The 21,854-nt window shown below is 43.6% G+C and overlaps 1 protein-coding gene across 1 annotated transcript in view; it reads left to right on the top strand.

Annotated features, from left to right (window-relative positions):
• The window catches only part of SYN2 (synapsin II), a gene marked incomplete at both ends in the record, with an annotated part of 180,097 nt that extends 162,488 nt beyond the window's left edge, over positions 1-17,609 (top strand). The window contains 3 exons of the mRNA XM_084214216.1: positions 10,204-10,264; positions 13,976-14,237; positions 17,474-17,609. Coding sequence (XP_084070342.1) covers positions 10,204-10,264; positions 13,976-14,237; positions 17,474-17,609 — 459 coding nt within the window. The remainder of the gene's footprint in view (positions 1-10,203; positions 10,265-13,975; positions 14,238-17,473) is intronic.
• Positions 17,610-21,854: the final 4,245 nt, after the last annotated feature.

The following is a 21,854-nucleotide window of genomic DNA, read 5'->3' as shown; positions in this document are numbered from 1 at the left end:
TTTGTGTGCTTATTTTGATCCAAAGGGGTTTTTAAACTCTTCGTTTTGATGTTAGTCAAAATAAAAGAACAGCTGTTACTCTTTTAGATCCCAATATAAACACAGGGAATTAAGAAAAGCAGCAGAAAATAAACAAGTCAGAGCCTGAGCTCACCACAGCCTTGTAAAAGGCCACGTTTGGAGCACAGTAAAATTTATTTATCACAAGTATAAAATGATGTTTGTTTTTTTTTTTCTTACTCTGAGGTTATTTTGTCCACCTTTGAACAAGACCCCAGCTCAGGGCAGGTTCTGCATGTGAGGGACAGAGACCCAAAAGAGGCAGGACTCAGCTGGAACTGCTGCAGGAGGGATGTTCATGTATTTAAAACAGTCCCTGCTTCATTAACAACGTTGGATTTATTTTAAGCACTTGAACTCCACGTGCAGGTATTGCAATGCATCAAAACCACAAAGTTCACGCTGGAAAATAAACCCTGAAACTTGGAATATTGATAAGGACACAGCACATAAATAACTGAGCAGGAATTGTACTGACAAAGTGATGGTGGAAGTGGAAATAAATGGTTTAAAATCCTTCCTGAGCCCCTGCACCAGCAGATGGAGTGAGAGCTGCTCAGAGCTGGGTTTGAGTCTCAGGTGAATAACTGGGGATAAATCTGGACAAACTCTGGGATTTCAGAAAAGGAGGGTGATTTAATCAGAACACTGATAATGGGTATCCTGCTCAGCTTGGTTCAACTTGCCAAGAAATAACCAAGGGTGCCCTTCTGAAGGGATGTGCTGGCCTTTAGATTATAGAAAAATACACTAAAGGTCATATATGAAAGGTTTAGGGTCATTTGGTCAGAATTTCCACTGTAATCAACAGAAATTTCTCCAAATTAAATAAAGTTTTCTGGGTATATCCTGATTTATTTTATTTTTAATTTCTGAGTACTCTATATTGAATGCCAGCACCAGCAGTGTACCTTGGAAGATAAATGATTTTTGCAGAAAAGCCAACAAAAGCTTGGTAAGATAAAAATTTGCTGACAAAGCACTGGTTAGAAGAGGATCTCAAAGGGAAAAGCCCCTGACAGGGTCAGGCTCCAGGCCCAGGAGGATTTGGATGATCTCAGTTGTCTGCAGGATCCAGTGCTGCAGCCTTAGTGCTGATTTTTTAATTCAGAAAGCCACAAAGCACCGGTAAAACTGAAAAACAGAATAATTGTTATACTTAACAGATACTTTCCCACATTTCTCTTAAACATTAACAACATTAATATTCTCTTTTGCTCTTCATTCACACAACAAAATGATGCTTTTCCTAACTTTTCATTGCCTCCTGCCAGATGATCTCCTGATCATCTCCCAGTCTGCCAGTGGTGTTGGGAATTCTGACACTCCATGGTCCCTCCCCTCAAGAAGAAAGAAAATATTTGGGATTTAAAATAATCCCACATGGAGGGGCAGGTCTGTTCTTGGTGGACTTCTGTGAGAAGGAGCTTTTTGGTGTTGTTTTGGAAGCTGCAGGAATTCTCCTCATTCCATCCTTTTCCAGAAGAGAGCCAGGGCAGCCGTGAGCCTGTGACCCAGAGCAGGGAAAAGCCCAGGCTGGACCTCTCTGTTCTCTCATTACTATCATAGATAACATCCTTTGTTGGGTTTTTCACTATTATTTTCTATTATTTTCCATCTATTTTTACTCTCTGATTGTTTATTTAAGCTGAACCTAACAGAATTTCCTTTTTTTATATTTTTTGGAGGCTTTTTCTTGGTCTCCCTTCCTTTCCCCAACGTGATGGGTGTTTCTACTTTTTTTTTTTAATTATTATTAGTCCTTGACTCCACTTGACTTTTCTGTTTGATTTCTCTGACCTTTAAATCAGTTAAGCAGAGGAGGTTGGCTTTTCTCCATGTTTCACTTGCAGGAATTCTCCCCCTCTCCCCAGAAATCCCTGCTACAGTTTATTTTCAATAAGGACCACGTGTGTCAAAATCTTTAAACAAGGAGAAGCACCAAGAGAAATTATGGAAGACTCCAAAGCCAGAGCAGCTCATTTTCAATTTTTCTTGATTTTTCCATCAAAAATAAAAAATAAAAATAAGCAGCCCTCACACACTTCCAACTCTGGAATGTGGGGATGGACTTGAGGAGCTGCCAGCAGAGCAAACTTGTGTTCAGCTGCTTCAAAATCCCCCTCCAGGGCTTCTCAGCTTCTAGCAGAGACTTTTCAGGGCTCAGAGCAGCCCCCAAAGCTCCTGTGGGTGTCTGAGGGCAGCAGCAGCATGAGGAGCCAGAAGAGGAGCTGGGGATGGGTGCTGGGTTTGGTTCTCCCCAGAGCCCTGAAATTCACTTTTATTTGGGGACAGCCCAGCTGTCTCTCCCAGTGCCTCTTTTCTGTGCCCCCTCCCACTCCACTGTGACCCTGAAACTCAAAATGGGGATCCTCAGAGTGGGCTTGAGGCTGCTCCAGCATCTTTTTCCCAGCCCCTCTCATTTCCAAGGATAAACTTCAGCTCTGAGAGGATCCAGTACCGATGGATCTCTGCAAGGGGAACTTCTGCAGCCTTTAAGCTCCTCCTGCTCATGCAAGGAACTCTTGCCATCCCATATTTCAAAACAGTCATAAAAAGAACTTTGTTTTTGTTAAAATTGGAGGGGCAGACACAGCACAGCACCACCCAAAATCCCTGGGCTCAGGGGTTAAAGCTTCCCTACAATTCCAGCACAGGATTTGGGCACTGTCCAGCCCCACCTGACCCACTGGGAATGGGGAGGTTCCTCTGTACACTGGGAAAGATGAGGGAAATCCACCTTGCCAGTCACAGGATGCTCTCCTGCATCTCCTGGACCCTTTTCCCTGCTTTCCCTTATCTTGGAGCTCTCCCCCTGCTCCAAGCTCCCTTCACACCCAGTGTCAGCACACGGGGGAGCTCGCTGCTATCCCAAATTCCCTCCCTGGCTCTGGAGAGAAGATTAACAATCCTCTCCTGGAAAGAGCTGCCTGAAAGCTGCTGTGCCACTGCATGGTTTCAGTGTCCCCTGCTCCAAAAGCACAAGTGGAAATCTGATTTCTTCAAGCACTAAAAGAGCTGAAGATGAAATTCAAAAAGCATCCTCGTCCATTGCAATTATTACCTGCTTCTGGAAGGAAGCAGACAGCTTCCACAGCTGATGGCACTTCAGAAATGCATTTTCCCTGAGAAGTTTCTCTAGAAACCTCATCAAACTGAGAGATGGAGTTATTTTTTGTGCAGCAGAATAACAGAAAACAGGGCTGGAATGGACAGTGGGAATTGAGCTGTTCCAGTATCTCAGGGAAAACAGCACTGAGCTCCTGCTGGGTGCTCACCTGCCCTGCTAGGAGCATCCCTGCCCAGGTGGAGAAAAAAATGATTATTTTGGAAAAAAGAAAGATCTTGAAAGTCCCTTCCAACCCAAAGCATTCTATGATTTTATGATTTTTAAGATGGATTCAAGAAGGAAGGTATTGCCTGGGAAGCAATTAGTTACCTAGCAATGGAAAACAGTATATAAAATCCAAGGTAGAATACTCTGTAATGTTAAAAAAAAACCCAAAACCTTTTCAGTGCATTTTTTAAATACTATTCCTAGTAAAAGTCTCAGTGTTTAGCTTGTTTTCTGTACCCTCTCAGGGAAAATGACCCTGACAGGTTTTGCAGAGGTTCTGTGGAAACTTGGTAGGGCGAGAGCAAAAGCCGCTCGAAGTTTTTGAATTCTTTATCACAACTTCAGCACAAAGCAACCCCAGGCTGGCCCCGTTTTTGCTGAGTTTGTTTTGCACACAGATCCCCTCAGTGCAGAAGGGCAAGGCTGGACAGAGCACTCCAAAATTGTGTAAAAAGGACAGGACTCTCCTCTTGCTGCCCCCCCTTGCACAGGCAACAGGAAGGTGGATTTTTTTAAAGCTCATCTCTCCGTTGTAGCTGTTTCTCTCAGTCCACAGGGAATATAAAAACCAGCAAACAGCAAAATCTTTATTGTGGGAAATGCATTTGTAGAGAGTTTTCAGGGCTTGACAGAAGGCTCACACAGTGTTTGCATCTGTATGTAAACTTTGAGATAAGAAATGTTGACTTAGAAATGCAATAGAATATGACATTGTTAAAAGAGAAATAGAAAAAAGTTTTAAAGGATGATTGTGTAACTAAGACTAGATACTTTAGAGAAACAGAATTATGAAAGATGCATCGTAGTAAGACCTACAATAATATAATATTTTATATTATTAGCTTTAAAGCATCGACAGCATGGTGTAGCAAAAAGCTAACAAACCAAGAAACACTGCAGTGTTTTGTAATTAGGAAATAGCCTCTAATGATGATAGTGTGAATTATAACGTCTGTATTGTCTCACCCTTCTCATGAGACTGAAAATAGAATAAAAACTTTTAAAACACCTCTCAGTTAACCCATCTCTGGCTAGAAAAAAGCATAACCCAACCCTTCCAGTCCTGTTTAGTGCCACACACTGGGGCAGCTGCATCCCCTGGGCCAGAGGCACCTGCAGCAGGGGAAGGTGTGAGCCAGGAGAGCCCCAGCCCCACGCCCTGCACGCTGCAGGGACAGAGCAGGCAGCAGCAAATCACTGAAAAATTCCATGGTTTTGGATGCTCCACTGCAGGATTTCTCTGCTTTGTCAAATTACATAATGTGCTCATTTGCAGCCCAGTTTTATTCAGTTTATAAGCATTTCATCTTGGTTTGCTTGGGCCTTTGGCTGGAAACTGCCCCCAGTTTCTGTTCATAAAACCCCTTTATTTTACTAAACTAGGCAGATAGGTTCTTCCAAAGCTGCACTGAGCTGGGAGGAGATTCTGGGGTGTTCACTGCACAAAATGTTCCCATTAGACTTCAGTTAGTGAGTGAGCTCTGCCTTTGGGACAGATTCATTTCTTATTATAGAAGTAATTATATTATAATTTAAATTATATTTTTATGATAATATAACTATATTAATAACTATATTATAATTACATTATTATATCCTCTATAAGATATTAAATATTATATTATATTATATTATATTATATGATATGATATTATATTATATTATATTATATTATATTATATTATATTATATTATATTATATTATATTACATTACATTATATTACATTACATTATATTACATTACATTATATTATATTTATTACATTACATTTGATTCTATTACATTACATTACATTCTATTTATTACATTACATTACATTATATACATTACATTATATTATATTTATTACATTACATTTGATTCTATTATAGATATTACTTTATATATTTAAATCATTATTATTTTTAATAATAATGACATTGTTATTAAAACCATTTTGATTTTTTTAGCTCCACAGATCAGTTTCATTCTTTCTTTAGGATATTTTGGCCCCACAGTCTTCCAGCCCTGCATCATCTACAGGTTTTAGTAGCACACACCTAATTTTTGGTGCCAATTTAATGAATTAATAATCTACTCGAGTTCTGCATCCCACTAATGTCCTTCCCAGTGTTTTTTGTTCAATATCTTCTTCTTTCCTCAGCAGCCACTTCCTTTCACCTCACCACCTCAATGCAGTGTTAGTGCTTTACCTTCTCCAGTGTAACTTGGCCATTCCCAATTTTTAGGGACCTGGGATGGAATTCTGTATTTCATGAGTCAGCTGGTTTTCATTTCTGAGAGGAAGAATGTTTCATTTTTACCTGCATCTCATTTTTAGCTTTTATCCCACCTGCCATTTTGCCTTTCCTCCTGTTTATCATCATCTATAACACTTCAAACACTCATTTACTATTTACTCTCCACTTAAACTCTCTCAATGACCTCTCTCCCCAGCAACCACATTTTTTCTTAGTTCTCCTGTTACTTAAGTGTTTTACTATTTATTCCTGTTCATTTATGAGCTCTAACTCAGCTCATATTTTGGCAACTCTCAATTGATCCCTCTCCTGCTTGACCTGAAAAACATGGCTTTCCCCTCAAATATTGAAATACCTATGAAAAGCTCCTGTCCTTGCATTACAAAGAAAACCAAACCAGACCCAAAAACAACTCTACGTGCTCCAAGTACAGTTCACAAAGTCTTCAACCTCAGCCAAATCAAAATCAATTTTTGCTGGGACTCTGTTTAGCATCTCTTTTGCCCAAGGGCTATTTCCCTGCCAAGTTGCTGCTTTTGCTCCCACCCATTTCAACATTCTTCAGACTGTTGAAAATTCGAGTGTCTGTGAATCCAATCTGCATTTATATAAAGGTAGAAAAAGAAGTAATGCCTTGATCAAACCCTAATGCAACTTATTTGAAGAATAAACAGCTTTTTCTGTCAGTTCTACCCCTAAAACTCTAAGAAGACAGTTTCAGGTAAGTGTGGAAAGGAAGGAAGTGCCACAGGGACAGCTAGAGACATTTACATTCTAGGTAATTAGTGGGGTTTGTGCTCTGGCTGTAATTAGCCAATATTCCTAAAGGCCATTATGCAGCCAAATCCTCACTTGTTCAACCCAGAGCTGAGAAATCCCTGGAGTGGATTTGCAGCATTCATGAGGATTGGAGGCTTCCCCAAGTGAAGCTGTATTTTTTGGGGGGCAGTTAAATAAACAGCAAACCCCTGTGAGCAGGAGAGCCCCTTTAGGCAGCCCTACAGAATGTTCCTGTCTGCAGCAGCAACCCCTTCTCCTTGGCAGTTAGGGTGGGAAGTGAAAATTTTGTTCCACAAAATGAAAACCAAAGGGGCTCCTTCTGCCATCAGCCACCTCACCTCACTCAGGTAATCCTAAACCATCCCAAAAACCCTCCTGTAACACTGATTCTGCTCTTTAGCTCCTACACCATCCCAAACACACTCCTGTACCACTGATTCTGCTCTTTAGCTCCTACACCATCCCAAAGACACTCCTGTACCACTGATTCTGCCCCAAACCATCCCAAAAACACGCCTGTACCACTGATTCTGCCCCAAACCATCCCAAAGACACTCCTGTAACACTGATTCTGCCCCAAACCATCCCAAAAACATTCCTGTACCACTGATTCTGCCCCAAACCATCCCAAAAACACTCCTATACCACTGATTCTGCCCCAAACCATCCCAAAGACACTCCTGTACCACTGATTCTGCCCCAAACCATCCCAAAAACATTCCTGTACCACTGATTCTGTTCTTCAGCCCTGAGCATCCAAATGAGGACCCATGCAGGGCCATTTCCCATGACAAAATCCTGCATTCAACCCTTGCTCCCTGCAGTGTTTGAACCCCAACTCCTGCATTCAGCCCTTGCTCCCTGCAGTGTTTGAACCCCAAATCCTGCATTCAACCCTTGTTCCCTGCAGTTTGAAGGCAGCATGCCTGCAGCCCAGGGCTGCAGCACAGGAAAACATGTTTGGGCTGCAAGAAGGAGGGAGGGGTGTGATTGTGGAGGCTGGACAGCGAGGGAAAACAGAAAATCAGCAAGAGGGGTGAATCCATGAGCAGGACAGGTCTGGTCCAGCACCTCTGCTCAGAGAGGAGCTCCCACAGCTGCTCTGGCAGCACCTTGCAGAGGTGAGAAGAACAGTCTGCAGCTCATCTGCCAGCAACTGGTGTTCCAGAAGGAGCCTGGATTTTATTAAAGGGCTTGGCTCAGGGCAGCAAACAAGGCTGGTTCAAAGCCTGCCTTTAATATCAAGTATCAAGGTTTCTGACTGTCTGAAAGAAAGGCTCTTGAAAAGGGCTGGATTACTACAGACCATTGAAAAACCATGAGTAAGATTTCTCAATTAGGAATGCAATGCTAATTAGACTTTTTGGGTCAGCCCGGGTGGGTTGGCTAATTAGCCAAAGTATTATACCCATGTGATTGGCCTGGAGTGTGGGTGAGGTTCCTGGAAGCACCAGGTGATATCTGGTGAAAAAAAAATAATTTAAAAAAAAAGGATGTGTGGGTGGTAAAATCAGGACAGCTGCAGTCAGTGACTGGGGAGGGGGAAATACACCTTCAACAGAGAATGCACTGGAGAGGCAGAGCTGGGGGAAGGATTAGGGAGCTCCTACAATGTTTATTGAAAGCTTGGTTTGGGATAAAATCATTTCTTTGGGAGATGAGAGATATGCAGATTGCGTAAGGGCTGGTGGTGTCGTGTCAAGGCAGTGCAGTTGTGTGATAGAACCTGAGACATTTCAGAGCCAGAACAAATGGCAGATTTGCTCCAGCCTCGGGGCACAGGGCAGACAGAGGCCCTGCAGTGCTGTTCCAACATTAAAGTGCACGTGATTTCAACTGCCAGCCTGTGTTTCTAAATCAAACACCAGCTTTACCTACGCAGCCTTTTGTTTTAGTGGAAAAAGGATAACGCTCATCTCCTCCCTGGGCACCCTGTGCCACTGCAGAGCCCCAGGCTGGGCTCTGGCCCTGGGGAAGGAGCCCATCACCTGCTCATCATGATAATCACAATTATTAAACCTGGGGTGTGCTTTCTAACAAAGTCACGAGGTCTGTTTGGGACTCCAGGAAGAAACCCTGGGAGTTCCTGAAGCTCAGTCCTGGTGGTTTCCCTCCCAGAGCTCTGTGCACATCCCAGTGCCCTGGCAGCAGAGCGAGGGGTGCCGGGAGCATCCCGGCCCTGGGACAGGCAGGAGCTGCTCCTCCAGGGCTGCTTTCCAACCTCCCACCCTGGGCTGGCTGCCCTGCTCTCCAGGGAGCTCCTGATGCCCAAGGCAGACGCTGCAGGGAGTGGTACCCCCAACACCCCGGGTGCTGAACGAGCCCAGGGCAGCCCAGCAGCTCCTGCAGCAGGCTCTGAACATCACAGCAAGGAGGGAAACAGAAAGAGAGGCCTCCAAGCCACACTAAAGTACTGGGCCATTTCCTGGTGGCTGTTTCCTTACAAAAGATTCTTATTTTCTACATATCCTCACCAGTTTAGTGATGCTCACCAGGCCCTGTGTAACTGGGGCAGTGTAATCAAGGAGCACAGCTTGTGAGGATCATTGTTTACTCCTCATCTGGGCTCCTGCAGGTTGGTAACTCTGAATAATGAGAGTTTTGGAGCTGCACTGTGTCCTTTTATTTATGCAGCTAAAGCAGACACAGCAACTTGCAGCAGCTGCATGCACTGGAGAGCTCTTGTGCCATTTAGAACTCAACAGCTGCATTGCTGGGCAGGAATTCAGAGCACTAGGAGCAAGATTTATTCTGTAAATAAAGTACTAGGAGCATGATCAAATACAAATCTAGCAGAAAAAAACCCAGTAAGCTCTGCAATAAACACATTTAATTGATTTTGCATTTGCTCTTTAATAAATTCTGCATTTTTTTCCTCTTGACAGATGGCAATTTGATTTCTGGATCCTTAAAAAAAAAAATCCTAAGCTATTATCTACAATGATTTAACGTCTTTCACGTTTCAAAATGTTAGAGACGGGCCTAAGACAAAGTTTGGATTCAAATACTCCTGTTCCCAGAGGGTGTTCTGCTCCAAGGTTTTGGTTCAGGCCCATCTTTTCCTTTCACAAGTATCCATGTGAAAAGGATGCTGCCAAATCAACCTCCTGTTTTGAAAAGTGAAGTGTCACATGTGTTTCTAATAACATGTCAGATGGAGAAGCATGAAGTCATTTCAATTATTTTTATTATTTGTCTGTGGTTTTTGCTTTCTTCTTTCATTTTGCTTAGCAAAACAGTGAAGCTGGAGCAGCCCACCTCCCTCCCCACTTACAGCCAGCAAATCAAAGTGAAACTATCACTGGCAAAACTCCTGCTGTGCAAACGCTTCTGGATGCAAGTGAACAAAATTAAAAATCAATTCTTTCTTAAATTACACAAAGGTATCTGTTGAAATCCATTTCCTATTCAGTCTGTCCTAAAAAAAAAAAAATAAAGAGAGAGAAAGTAGATGCATTGAAATACAAAAAAAATGGTTCCTGGTGCTGGGAACTGAGGATAAAGTCCTTCCCCAGATGGAGGTAAGGTTGGGAAGGCACTCCCTGCATCCTGATCACATGCTGCAAAGGGAAAACAGTTTTATAAGAGCTCAGCCTTGGACCAACCCAGGATTCATATATCATGTCAGGCAGGAACTAAATTAAAAAAAGGTATCTGGAATAAATTTAAAGTATATGTTCAGCCCCACCAATAAAGGGTTTTCTAATGAAAATAAAGACAAATTGGAACCGAGCTACTCTAATTTTATTTTTTTTTCTCTTCTGTTTTCGAATGTGTTTTCCAGAGTGGATCACTAAAGGAGCCAGAGCCAAACAAAATCCCACCTCAGCGACCACCACCTCAAGGTTGTTTACAGTACATTCTCGACTGTAATGGCGTTGCAGTAGGACCAAAACAAGTCCAGGCTACTTAGATAAATAACTGAGACCAAAAGCGAGGGTTAAAGCAAAAATGAAAAGTGAAAAACAAAACAAAACCCAATTGAAATCAGAGAAACAAACAATCTGAATGCAAGCATCCCAGTTTTGTTCAGTTTGCCATTGTTTCAGTGCTGACCTGGACTGTGTTTTTTCTATGCAGTGTCAACTCTCCCGTCTGGTTGTTTCCTTGTTCCTGTCTGTGCGTGTAACGCTTTCCAACCTTCCTCTGTAAACTTGTGATTGCAGGGCTGCTGTCAACAGTGTACAAAGAATGTGCCTCTCTAGAGCCCAGTGCCATGTACACCCTGGATGGTTAGACAGTATTTCTGGAGTATTTGATATTGTTCAGTACAATCCCCCCGAGGTGCAAGCCCCCCGTCCCTTTGCTTACTCTGTGAGTGTGTGCACACTGTACCCCATAGCCTTTATTTTTCTGTGCGTGTGCATGACCAATAGGTAGGTGATCCAGATATATTTTTAAAGTCTAGATTAGGATTTGCTAGTGAGGCTTTTTATTTATAATTTTATAAAGTTTATTAACCTTTGAGTTTTACTTATATGCGAGTGGAAGTCTGCTATTTTGGTGACTCCATAAAAAAACAGTTCTTCCCAAGGAATATTTAAAATATCTTCTATTTTACATACTGGTATTCATATTTTTAGTAATTCTGCATTAAATTATTAGCTACAAAGCTATGTAAATGGGCCACCTATGTGCAATATCTCAGTGAAATTGTGAGTATTTAATGTATCCTGTTTCAATTAAGTAGTACCTTTTGTTGTCATTCTGAATTAGTAATCTATGGAGATTTTTAATGAAAACTAATGCAAATACTTTCAAAAAATCTTATACTCACCTAAGATTTAAATCCCAGGTTATTTGGTGAGAAGTACCTCAAGGACTGTTAAACTTCCTGTAAGAGCTCATTTCATTGCAAATACTGAGAAGTGAGGGGATGGCAGACCAAGGTACCTTTAACCAGCTGAGGATCCTGGGTTAGAAAATGCAAGGCAAAAAATGTCAGTGGTTTTCTTTACCAACTCAGGTCTCCTATTTTACACCTGCAAGTTTCCAGAGAGCTGTAAAGAAAATCCAGTCCCGACGTTATCCACATAAATAGGGTTTCTAGGAACTGCTTGACATCAAACATGCAAAAGGACTTGAGGTGCCTGACAACTGCTAGATTTTCTGTAGGTAAATTCTTTGTGATTTTTACATAAGCAGTGCTGAGAGAGCTCCACAGGCAGGCAGTTAATCTGTTGGGAGAAATCTAGCCTAGAATCACAAGCTGCACGCTGCTGGCATACCAGAAAGCTGAGTTGCAAGCGAGCCACAAAACTATAATTTTCATCTTGAATGTGTACAAAGATGAGTAGTGGCCATTAGTTTAGTGCAAACAATTATGTTTAAAGGGAAAACAGCCTGATGTTCTACGTCTGTTTTCCCTACAAACACTGGAAAAAGTTATCAGTGAGTCTCATCATTCTTAGTGTTTCTTTTATTTGTACGAGCTGGCTGGTGAGATGAGAATTAAGGTATGCATTATTAGCTATTTAAATGTTTGTGGTAAGTGCTACTGTTTACTACCTATCAGTAAATTACATGAATATTTTGCTTTAGTGATCAGCATTTGTCTGGGTCAGTGATCGTTCCAACGATGGCATTGGCTATTTTGTTCTATGTCAAGGAAATTCCACCCAGAAATCAGGTTCACAAATCCTTTCCTCCAGACACCCTAAAAGAGAACAAACCATACTGCCCTGGGGTGGAGAACTGAATCTGATGACCGATTTTCCTTGCAAGCAGTTGGTATTTTTTGCATGGAGTAGTGCCAGTATTCACAAGTGCTTTTCACGGGACATTTGTGCGTTGTGCGCACGTGTGTGCGTGTGCGTGCGTGCGTGTGTGCGTGTGTGTGTAAGACCTGGGTGTCTCAGACAGGATTCCAGCCTGTTCCCTGGGAAGGATTCGCAGGGGCACACACAATTCCTACATCCCACAGCCAAGAAACAAGCCAAGATGTCTCTCTGCATGTCAGCATGCTTAGGTGCAATATTGTGGGTAACAGGGAACAGATGTTTTACAGTGTAGGCTTAATGTTCAGTTCTGTTGAGTTATTTTTGGTAAAAGTTTCTTTCATGATTGTTGCCTTTTGTACAACCCAGCTGCAAGAAAGTGAGCAAACGCTGGAAATGTGACAGCAGTATATCTTTTATGTGAAATCTCTTGTACAGCTTAATGTGCAATAAAAGAAAGTTATATCTGTCTTCAGTGTAAAGTTTCTGGCATTCAAGCCTGTACGTACAAGTGGGGGAAAGAAACCTTTCTGGTTTTCAATATTGAGTGAAAGGAGACTAATAAGAAAAGGCTCCTTATTAAGATGTTGCAAGACCATGTTATCACCTTCAAATATTTCCTACAAAAGTGGTTCAAATTAATAAACAATGAAGGCACATTCCTTAACATTCAGTACGTGCTATTTATCTTTCTGCACCACAACACACTGCTACAATTGTGTTAAAACTCACTGAGGCATCAGCACGTGCTGTCCTCACACACACACACACACTGGAATTCATGTAGTAAGGGGAAAGTTAACTATAAAAGCAATTTAAAAACAACAACAAAAAATAATGTACTGCAGCAGTACATGTGGATATGATGGTTTGCTTTTAGAGACTTTAGCAGATTAAGTGTTTTTCTTGCACTAAATATCTATACAAGACTAAAAATTCCCAGAAGATCTAGCTCAGTTGTGATATTTACAACAGCTCTTATCCTGAGTGAAGCATTGTACAAACAAATACTCAGAATGTCATCCCATCCTTTCTCCCCTAAAGTCAGATGTCCTGAGTGCATTTTCATATGCCAGGGTTAAAATTCAGTTACAACAGCCATCAATCCAGAAAACCCCAGTCAGACCTGGGAGCTGAGATAAAAGCAGCAGGCCCTGATGTCTGACACAGCATTATTTCAGCCAGAAAGCAGAAAAAACCCCACTGGATGATCCTGCAGCATCTTTCAGCCGTGGGTTGCACAGCCTGAGTCTCTCCTGCACGTTGTGGTTTCCCACTTCACGCAGTAGTTTGCCAGTGAAGCGCCTTCCTGGTAAAGAATCTGTAGTGACTTTCTTGTGTTTCTTGTAATGTTCTTGACATATCTCACTAAGGGGTTAAGTAAGTGATGAAAATACTTTCAACCAGCCAGAAAATGAGATTGTTTTACTGCTGTAAGGGTGAATCTAAGAGGAATATTACAGAAATGATTTTAAGACTTTGGAGGAAGAAAATATCTGCAATAACTACACAGAAAATAGAGAATGTCTTGCTGAATTAGATATTACTACTGTGTTCAGTTACCTCACAGCCTCTCCTTGACTTGGGCCAAAACTGTTCTGGGTGTAACTCCATTGATTTGGTTTGAAGTGGGTGCTATTTAGCAGTTTTAAGGCTGATTCATGGGGGGCTCCGAGCAAGTTCCTCATGAGTGTGAGCAGTGCTCTTGCCTCCACGCGAGCACACGCGAGTAGGCTTTTGCCTCGTTGGAGAGGGTGATTTTAAAGTGTTGGATATGAAGTCTAAATAAGGCCTCTTTGCAACTATAACATTATGAAGTTTTTCTTGTACTGAACCTAGGGGGCCCAGTGCAACCCCAAGGAATGCAATCCCAAAGCCAGGAGCCATTGCAGCCCCAGCGCGTGTTCCCCGCGGGGCAGGCAGCGAAGCCCGCAGCCTCGCAGCCCCAGCGCCCGCCCGGACCCACCACCCAGCAGCCTCGGCCCCAGGCCCAAGGTCCTCCCAGCTCCAGGTTATCAAAGGAAGCAGAGCCACAGCCACAGCCCCAGCCAGAGCCACAGCCTGCGCCACAGCAGAAGCCTCAGTCGCATCCGCAGCTTAAGTAAGAGTCGCTTTATCCGGTCTTCTTCTCTCCTCATGCAAGGTTCTGTCTGACTGGGACTGGGGGGCTGCTCCCACAGCCAGGGGGAAAGTGAACGTGCTGTTCCAAGTTTAAACTGAGGTTAAATAGCTCAAAAAGCTTAATCCCTGGTAATGGAGTAAAGTAAGAAGCTAGCGTTAGTTCTAGTCCCAAGTTTAAATGAGTTTTTAGTCCCTAGTAATGGAGTAAAGTAAGAAGCTAGGGTTAGTTCTAGTCCCAAGTTTAAAATGAGGTTTTAGTCCCTGGTAATGGAGTAAAGTAAGCCTTTTGTGCTAGTACTAGTCCCAAGTTTAAAACAAGGCTAAATAGTTCAAGAATTTAATCCCTGGTAACGGATTGCTGCATAAACCAAGCTGCTAGCATTAGTTCAAGTCCCAGGTTTAAAACGAGGTTAAACAGCTCAAAAAACAGTCCCTGGTAATGGAGTAAAGCAAGCTGCTAATATTAGTTCTAGTCCCAAGCTTAAAACAAGGTTAAATAGCTCAAAAAGCTTAATCTCTGGTCATAGAGTAAAGTAAGCTGCTCACATTAATTCTAGTCCCAAGTTTAAAACAAAGTTAAATAGCTCAAAAAACAGCCCCTGGTAATGGAGTAAAGTAAGCCCCTAGCATTAGTTCTAGTCCCAAGATGAAAATGAGGTTAAACAGTTCAAAATCTTAGTCCCTGGTAATGGAGTAAACCAAACTGCTAGCATTACTTCTAGTCCCAGGTTTAAAATGAGGTTAAACAGTTCAAAAAGCTTAATCTCTGGTAATGGAGTAAAGCAAGCTGCTGGCATTAGTTCTATCCTGAGCACCGTGCAAAATTTAATCTGCCCATTGTGCAAATTCCTGCCCTGGCCAGGTCTGAATACCCATCATCTTTCTAGTCTGTGCTTCCTCCTTTTGGTGCCACTGACTCACGGGCTGGGTGTGCTGTCAGCCTGCCCTAGGAGAGGAAGTCTTATCTGCTTCAACTTTTAACCTTGCAGTCACTGAGACAACAGATTCCGTTTCCAAAGGCACAGTCCAGGCTGGGTCATGTTGGACAGTGGCTGCCAAATTGGTTCTCTCTGCTGCCTGTGGTTGTGCAGAGGCACTGCCTGAGTGCTCAAGCCCTGCCCAGGAAAGGCTGCACAAAACTAAAAAAAAAAAATAAAAAAAGTGGTTGTCCCACTTCTGGAAGGTTCCTAACTGATTTACCCCCAGTAAGGAATATGGAAAACTCCCCCCTCAGAGCTCAAACCCAGCCAACAGAAAGCTCAGGGAAGCACCAGCAGAGCTTTGCTGTTTTCCAGCACAGCAGCCCTGACACAACCATTGCCAGGAGACTCTCAGGCACATCTCCTCAGTCTGGGGTGTACAAAGACCTGCACGGAGTCTTTGTTTCCTCCCAGGAACACAGATCCCCTTGTTCCACCCACTCCTGGGCTAACACCAGTGGGAAACAACCCCGGGTCCTCCCTGAGCCCAGCTCAGTGCCAAGGACATGCTGGATGACAATATTGTGCAAAGAGGACAGCATTTCCCTTGCCTCCCTGGCACAATGTATTTATTTATTCTGTTTCATGATCATAAACCTCAAATTGATTCCTCCATCATTTCAGATGATAGAGAATAGAGAGGTGGATTTTTTTAAGCAAGATAGAAATCAGTTTATAAACTTAATCAGTTTATAAACCTAATCAGTTTATAAACTTAACTTCTGATGTTGAAGAAAGCAGTTAAGAACAGTTAGAGGAGGGCTCTGCCACATGCTGCTTCCCAGCTTTCTCCTCTAAGCTTCTTGTTCACATCTAGGTTCATTTTTCTCTTCTCCAAATGGAAGAGTCTCTCTCTAAAATAAAATTACAAAGGAGAAATGAAAGTTTTTAAGATGCAAGCCATAATAAGAGCAGCTTTCTAACTTTCAGAAGCAGTTTTAGGTCCACACCAAGGCTCAGATCTCCTGCCTGTAGGATTAACTCTATTTGCATGTGTATGCTTTGTATTCACCCACATGCTGTTGCCTAACCTGTATGTACATGTTATTAATCTGTGAATAAATATTTAATTAGGCTACTTATTGTGTTACTAATCAAGTCAAGTGCTGCTTCCCACCCTCCCTCTTTCAGTGAGTACAAACAAACATTTATCAGTCTATTCTCATTAGCACAACTATAATTTATGAAAAACCTAAAACGCCTGCAGCACTGTTTGCTGTACATTATTAGTTTAGAAGGAGAGGAGCTGCAAACCATGAGGAGTCTGAGACAATCTGAATAAGGAAAGTTTTTCAGTTTTACCAGAGCCAAAGCTGAAATCTATCATACTGAGATAAAAATGAAATCAGGTGACTCGTTTTACCCATGTAGGGATGTATTTGTAAAAAGCTGATAACTCAATAATGTCTTCTAGTTCAATTCAAGCCTCTTTTTTAGATGTTATTTTATCTAAAAAGTCACGAGTTAAAGTTTTAGACTACAGCTATTTTCCTCCTTGTTTTCCTTGTCATGTTTTTCATGCTTATGGGAACTTACACCAGAGTTACATGACAGCACTAAGAATGGAGTAGCATTGCCAGGCACTGCCTATAGAAAAGAAAAAATATATCTGATCTGGGGGTTTTTTTCCAAAGATATAAAATGCCTTTAAGCCTCTATTAAGGCTCTAATGTTCAATACATCTAGACAGAGGGAGAGCACATTGCAGTTTAAGATTCAAACTCATGTAAAATACCCGATTTTCTCTGTGCACAACCATTTGCAGCCTCACCAAAACACAACTATTTATCAATCCTGTTGGGTTGTGATTTGGATTTAGTAGCCAGGCCCACATTTTCCTCAAGGCTCTAATTTGCACCATCCAATTCAGATCTGTAGAAAGAAAAGAAAGCACCGGTGTGTTCCTTGAAGGAAATGTTATCCTCAAACTTTACTCTCCAGTCAGGGGTACATGGGACATAACAAAAATGGGTGAAAGCCAATTTTTGTCCAGTCTCAGGGACAAATCCAAGGGATAAATCTGTTTGAGCTTCTCCAAGGGGTTGTGGTTCCACTTGGTGTGCACCCAATTATCCCATGGGATGCTGGGGAGGGAATTCCAGTGGGAATTTGGGTGTCTCTGGGGGCTCATCTCTGTGATTTTCTCCTGAATTTCCCCTCTTCTGATCCAAGTGCTGGGGGGTGGAGGCTGGGGGACAGCGTGACCATGCAGAATTGTTGTGTTTGTGTCTTGCAGCAAGTCTCAGTCCTTGACCAACGCCTTCAGCTTCACAGAGTCCTCCTTCTTCAGGTCGTCCGTGAACGAGGACGAGGCCAAAGCTGAGACCATCCGGAACCTGAGGAAATCCTTTGCCAGCCTGTTCTCTGATTAGCCAGCTTCGTGTAGAGTCTGAATGTCCCATAGGTTTTGTTCTCCCTGTGCCAGCACCCTTCTCTACTGTGCTCACTGTTGTACCAAGCAATATGTCCAACCTACAGAAACACAAATCAATAGCAGGAGGACTTTGGTGGGGGAGATGGCCCGCAGGAACACGTGGAAAGCTCTGGAAAGAAGGAAGGGTTCCATTGCTCCCACAGAATGTCTGATTCCAAGGTCCTTATCCATTGTAATTTTGTGGCCTTACTGTGACTGAAGTATATAATCCTATTTGAGACTCCTTTGTAGAATTGTGTTAATAAAGCATTGGGGAAGGGGTTTCTCCTGGCTCTGCCCGTTCCCAATGCATTGCAATGCATGTGTATTTCGTGTGTAAATGTTTTGTACTGCAGAAGTATAGTCTTGACTTGGTCTTGCCTCCCAGACTCAGGAGGCCATTCACACTGACATTCTTGTCCAGCCACATAAATAATGTGAGAAATTGAAGCAGTTTCTTCCTCCTCATCCAATCCCTCCATCAGCTGGTTGTGGACTTCTGATGTATTGCTGGGAGTTATCAGTACACTAAATGTCATAAATAGAGTGTATATGTACTACTGTATCCCCATATGTCTATTTAAAGAATTTATTTCCAGACTGTAACCATAACTGGGTTTAGTTGCAAAGAATATGCATGATGTTACCCTTATTTTTGTGAACACCTTCTAATAAATGTAAAGTCCCATGCCTGATTTAAAAAAAATGTCTTCTACAAAGCTTGTTTAGACATCAATATATATTGTCTATTTTGACTGATATCAAGAGGGTAGCTTTATGATTATAAAATATTTGGACACAAACTACAGCTGTAAGAAAATAAACTATCACAATGAATTCCTTTGTTGAATCAGCATTATAAAAAAACCAAATCCCTATAAATTGTAGGAATCACATTTACATTTTCTGCTGACTCGTGTGATTTAAAAGATTTTTTTCTGACTCGTGCAAACAGAATTGACCCCAGACTTTGAGGCAGTAGCAGCAGATTTTAACAAAAGTTATCTGAGTAAAATTAAGAAGCTTGTTAGCAATCTCTAGACTACCCATTTCTAACTGATTTTCATGTCATTCTGAATCTCTTATCATGAAATACATACAATCCTTGCCAGGAAACAGCGATAACAGAGGAAAGAAGAAAAGAATAACTTAATAATATTAACAGGGAGAGGAGATTAATGAGGGAGAGAAAGAGAACAACGTGGTGACTTAAAAACCCCCTTGGATTTGTGGTGGGTTTGTAGGGACCCCTCTGTTTGCCTCAGAAATGTCAGCTCCTGGAGATGTGGGAGCTCGTGGAGCCTGGGTAAATCACGAGCACCCTTTGATGACACAAACCCTTCCAGCAGTCTGGGCTGCTCTGGGTGCAGGGAGGTTGGCAGTCAGAGTGGAAAGTTTAAAGTGCAGAGGAGCCAGGGCTGAGCTCCCACCTGGTGGCTCTGGAGCCAGCAGGCTCCAGCAGTGAGCTCAGCACCCATCCTCCTGGAAAATGGGCAGCGCCAACTCCCCCAGGAAGCACAGCTGGCCCTTGTGGGACAGACCACAACAAGTGGGACCAGGGCTGAACAGCCCTGCCTAGAACCAGGCCAAGAGGAATTTCTGGGTGAGTTTGCACTGCAGCAATAGAAACGCTGGCTCACAGCCCTCTGTGAGGTGGAATGTCAGCCCCCCATCTCTGGAGCAGCCCTTGGAGAAGCTCTCTGACTGACAATTCTCTTTTCTTGCAGGAGGAAGGCACTGTGGACAGAAGCCTGTAGCTTAGCTGATGAATCCTGTGGCCAAGCAGAACTCTTTTTATTAGTCATTAGTTCATAACTATCAGCTAGACTTTGATATTTTTTTTTTTTAAGCTTTGTCCCCTTCCTGCCCCCCACTGGATTGAAGCACCCTCCACGAGGCTGCAACAACAACCTTGAGCGCTTGGAGAGCCTTTCATGTCTGAGAAGCACTTTACTTCTAGATTAGAGAGATTAATCAAAGTTGCTAACGCAAATTAATTACTGCTACAGAGAAAGCATAGTAATTATGCATAGTTTGGCACGGTCCATGATTAGTACATGCCTGGTTTCAGCAGTATTTAGCACAATGTGAATTACAGGTACTTCATTAGCCCAGGCCCCAGATTTCCACTCGAGGCAAAGTTTCTTGCTCATATAAAAATTCCCTCCCACCTCTTCCTGGGAGAAAACGGGTTTCACTACAGCCTTTGTTTTACCATCTGCAAGACAAAAAAGAAAGAAAGGGGAGGGGGGAAAAAAAAAAAACAAAAAAAAACCAGGGAGGGGGGGATGATGCAATCCAAGGTGGCTGGTGCTTCCTCCCACACAGAGCTCGCTGCCTGCCCCAGTGCCAGCGTGCCAGGAGTGTCACACACAAGCTGCTGCACGCTCCCCTCCCCGGGCTCTGCCTCTTGGCTAAGGCATTTCCATCTGGAGCACACCTCCAGAACAGAACCAGGGCAGAAAAGGAGTTTTTGTGGAGGGCTGCTGGAGCTTGGGTTGTGTGCTTGGTCTCGCTTCTCCAAGGGGTTGTGGTTGCACTCGGTGTGCACCCAGTTGTCCCGTGGGATGCCGTGGAGGGAATTCCAGTGGGAATTTGGGGCTCATCTCTGTGAGCCCCAGCCTGGGAGCGCTGCTCTGTTCTTCACTTGCACTTTGCCATGCCCAGGCAGCTCACAGTGCCACAGGTTTCCATGCACAGTGCTCCATCTTTACTCATCTTTCACTTAAAAATCAGGAAAAAATAATCAGGAAAAAACAATCAGGAAAAAATAATCAGGAAAAATCAAGATAAATAAAGCTACAGGAGCTACCAATCAAGGTTAGTCTTGAGACTGAAATGGAGCCGTTCTCTGACCATTAGGCCTGAAGCCAATTCAAAATGCTGAAGCAGATTTCAAGAGATTGTAATTATGGTCAAAGTGACTAATCCAGCTTTGAAACAACCACCAACTCTCCAGTAAAAATTAGTCAAAATAGCACTGAGGTACTTTGTAAACACTGTGTGTACTTTGCATACTTCCTACCTGACAAAAACAAAGCCCCTTGCGGAGCCAGGCCTGGCTCGGCGAAGGGATCACGTACAGGGAGCTCCTGTTTGTGAATTTGGGGCAGGCTCTGCAGCTCTCTGGGCACTCACAGGGCTCTGGCCACCCTTTGGCTGAACAGCAAATTAATTTCCTCTCGTCCCCCACCAGCAGCAGGGCTGGATGTGTCATCAAGCAGGATCCACCCGGGGGGCTGAGGCGGGAGCTGTGCTGGGCCCGGCCTGGGCGGACAGGGCAGCCCAAGGGACACAGCTTGGAAAAGCTCAGGACTGAGCTCCCTGCCATGGCTGGACACACAGCTGTCCCATCCCTTGTGCACAGAACCCCAGGGACACCCTGAGCTGGAAGGGACCCCCAGGATCATCGATCCAGCCCCTGCAGCAGGCACAGGGCCTGCTAGGGCCCCATGGAGGGCTGAGGCCTAAAGTCAGGAAATGGCGAGTCATGGTGAGAAGGCCAGCAGCCCCTCTGCTCCACCTTTCTTATCTCTCTGTGACCCCATAGGTGCCTTTTCCCTAACCCCTACTATTGGACAATTTCTGATAAGGAGCTGCTTTAGCCCATTCTGGCCAGAAGAGTCACTGGAACCCTTCCCAGACCCCTCAGTAAACCATCGCTGTGGAACTCCGGGGCTGCCTTCTCCTCTCTCTGCCTCTGCCTGACTGGGGAGCCACAGCCTGTCAAGCTAAGAGCTGAAACCATAGAAAGAGCTGAGAACACTGAGAGCTGATATCACTCGAGCTTGCTAAGGCAGCTGCAGCTGAGAGCCTTGGGTGTTCGGGCAGTCAGGCTCCAAAGCACTGAGCTCTCTGGCCCCTGCCTGCCTGCTTGGGGACAAACAAACCCTGCAGGAAGGCACAACCAGCACTATGGCCCTGCACAGACACCCCAACATCCCACCCTGGGCACCCTGGCAGTGCTGGCCTGGAGCCCTGGGGGCTGTGCTGGGCAGCATGGGCACTGGCCTGTAGCAAGAGCCCCGTGGAGGATGGAGGCTTAGAGATAAGAAAATGCCCAGTCACAGTAACTAAGCCAGAAGCCCTCTCTCCAGTCCTCCAGGCCTAGCTTATCTCTCTGTGACCCTATAAGCTATTTTCCCCTAACCCTTACAATTGGTCACTTCCTGAGCCCTTCTGCTCCTATACAAGGAGCTGCTTT

This window comes from Fringilla coelebs, assembly GCF_963513975.1.
Source record: "Fringilla coelebs genome assembly, chromosome: 13".
Taxonomy (NCBI): Eukaryota; Metazoa; Chordata; class Aves; order Passeriformes; family Fringillidae; genus Fringilla; species Fringilla coelebs.
This window is presented reverse-complemented; position numbering and strand designations above follow the sequence as displayed.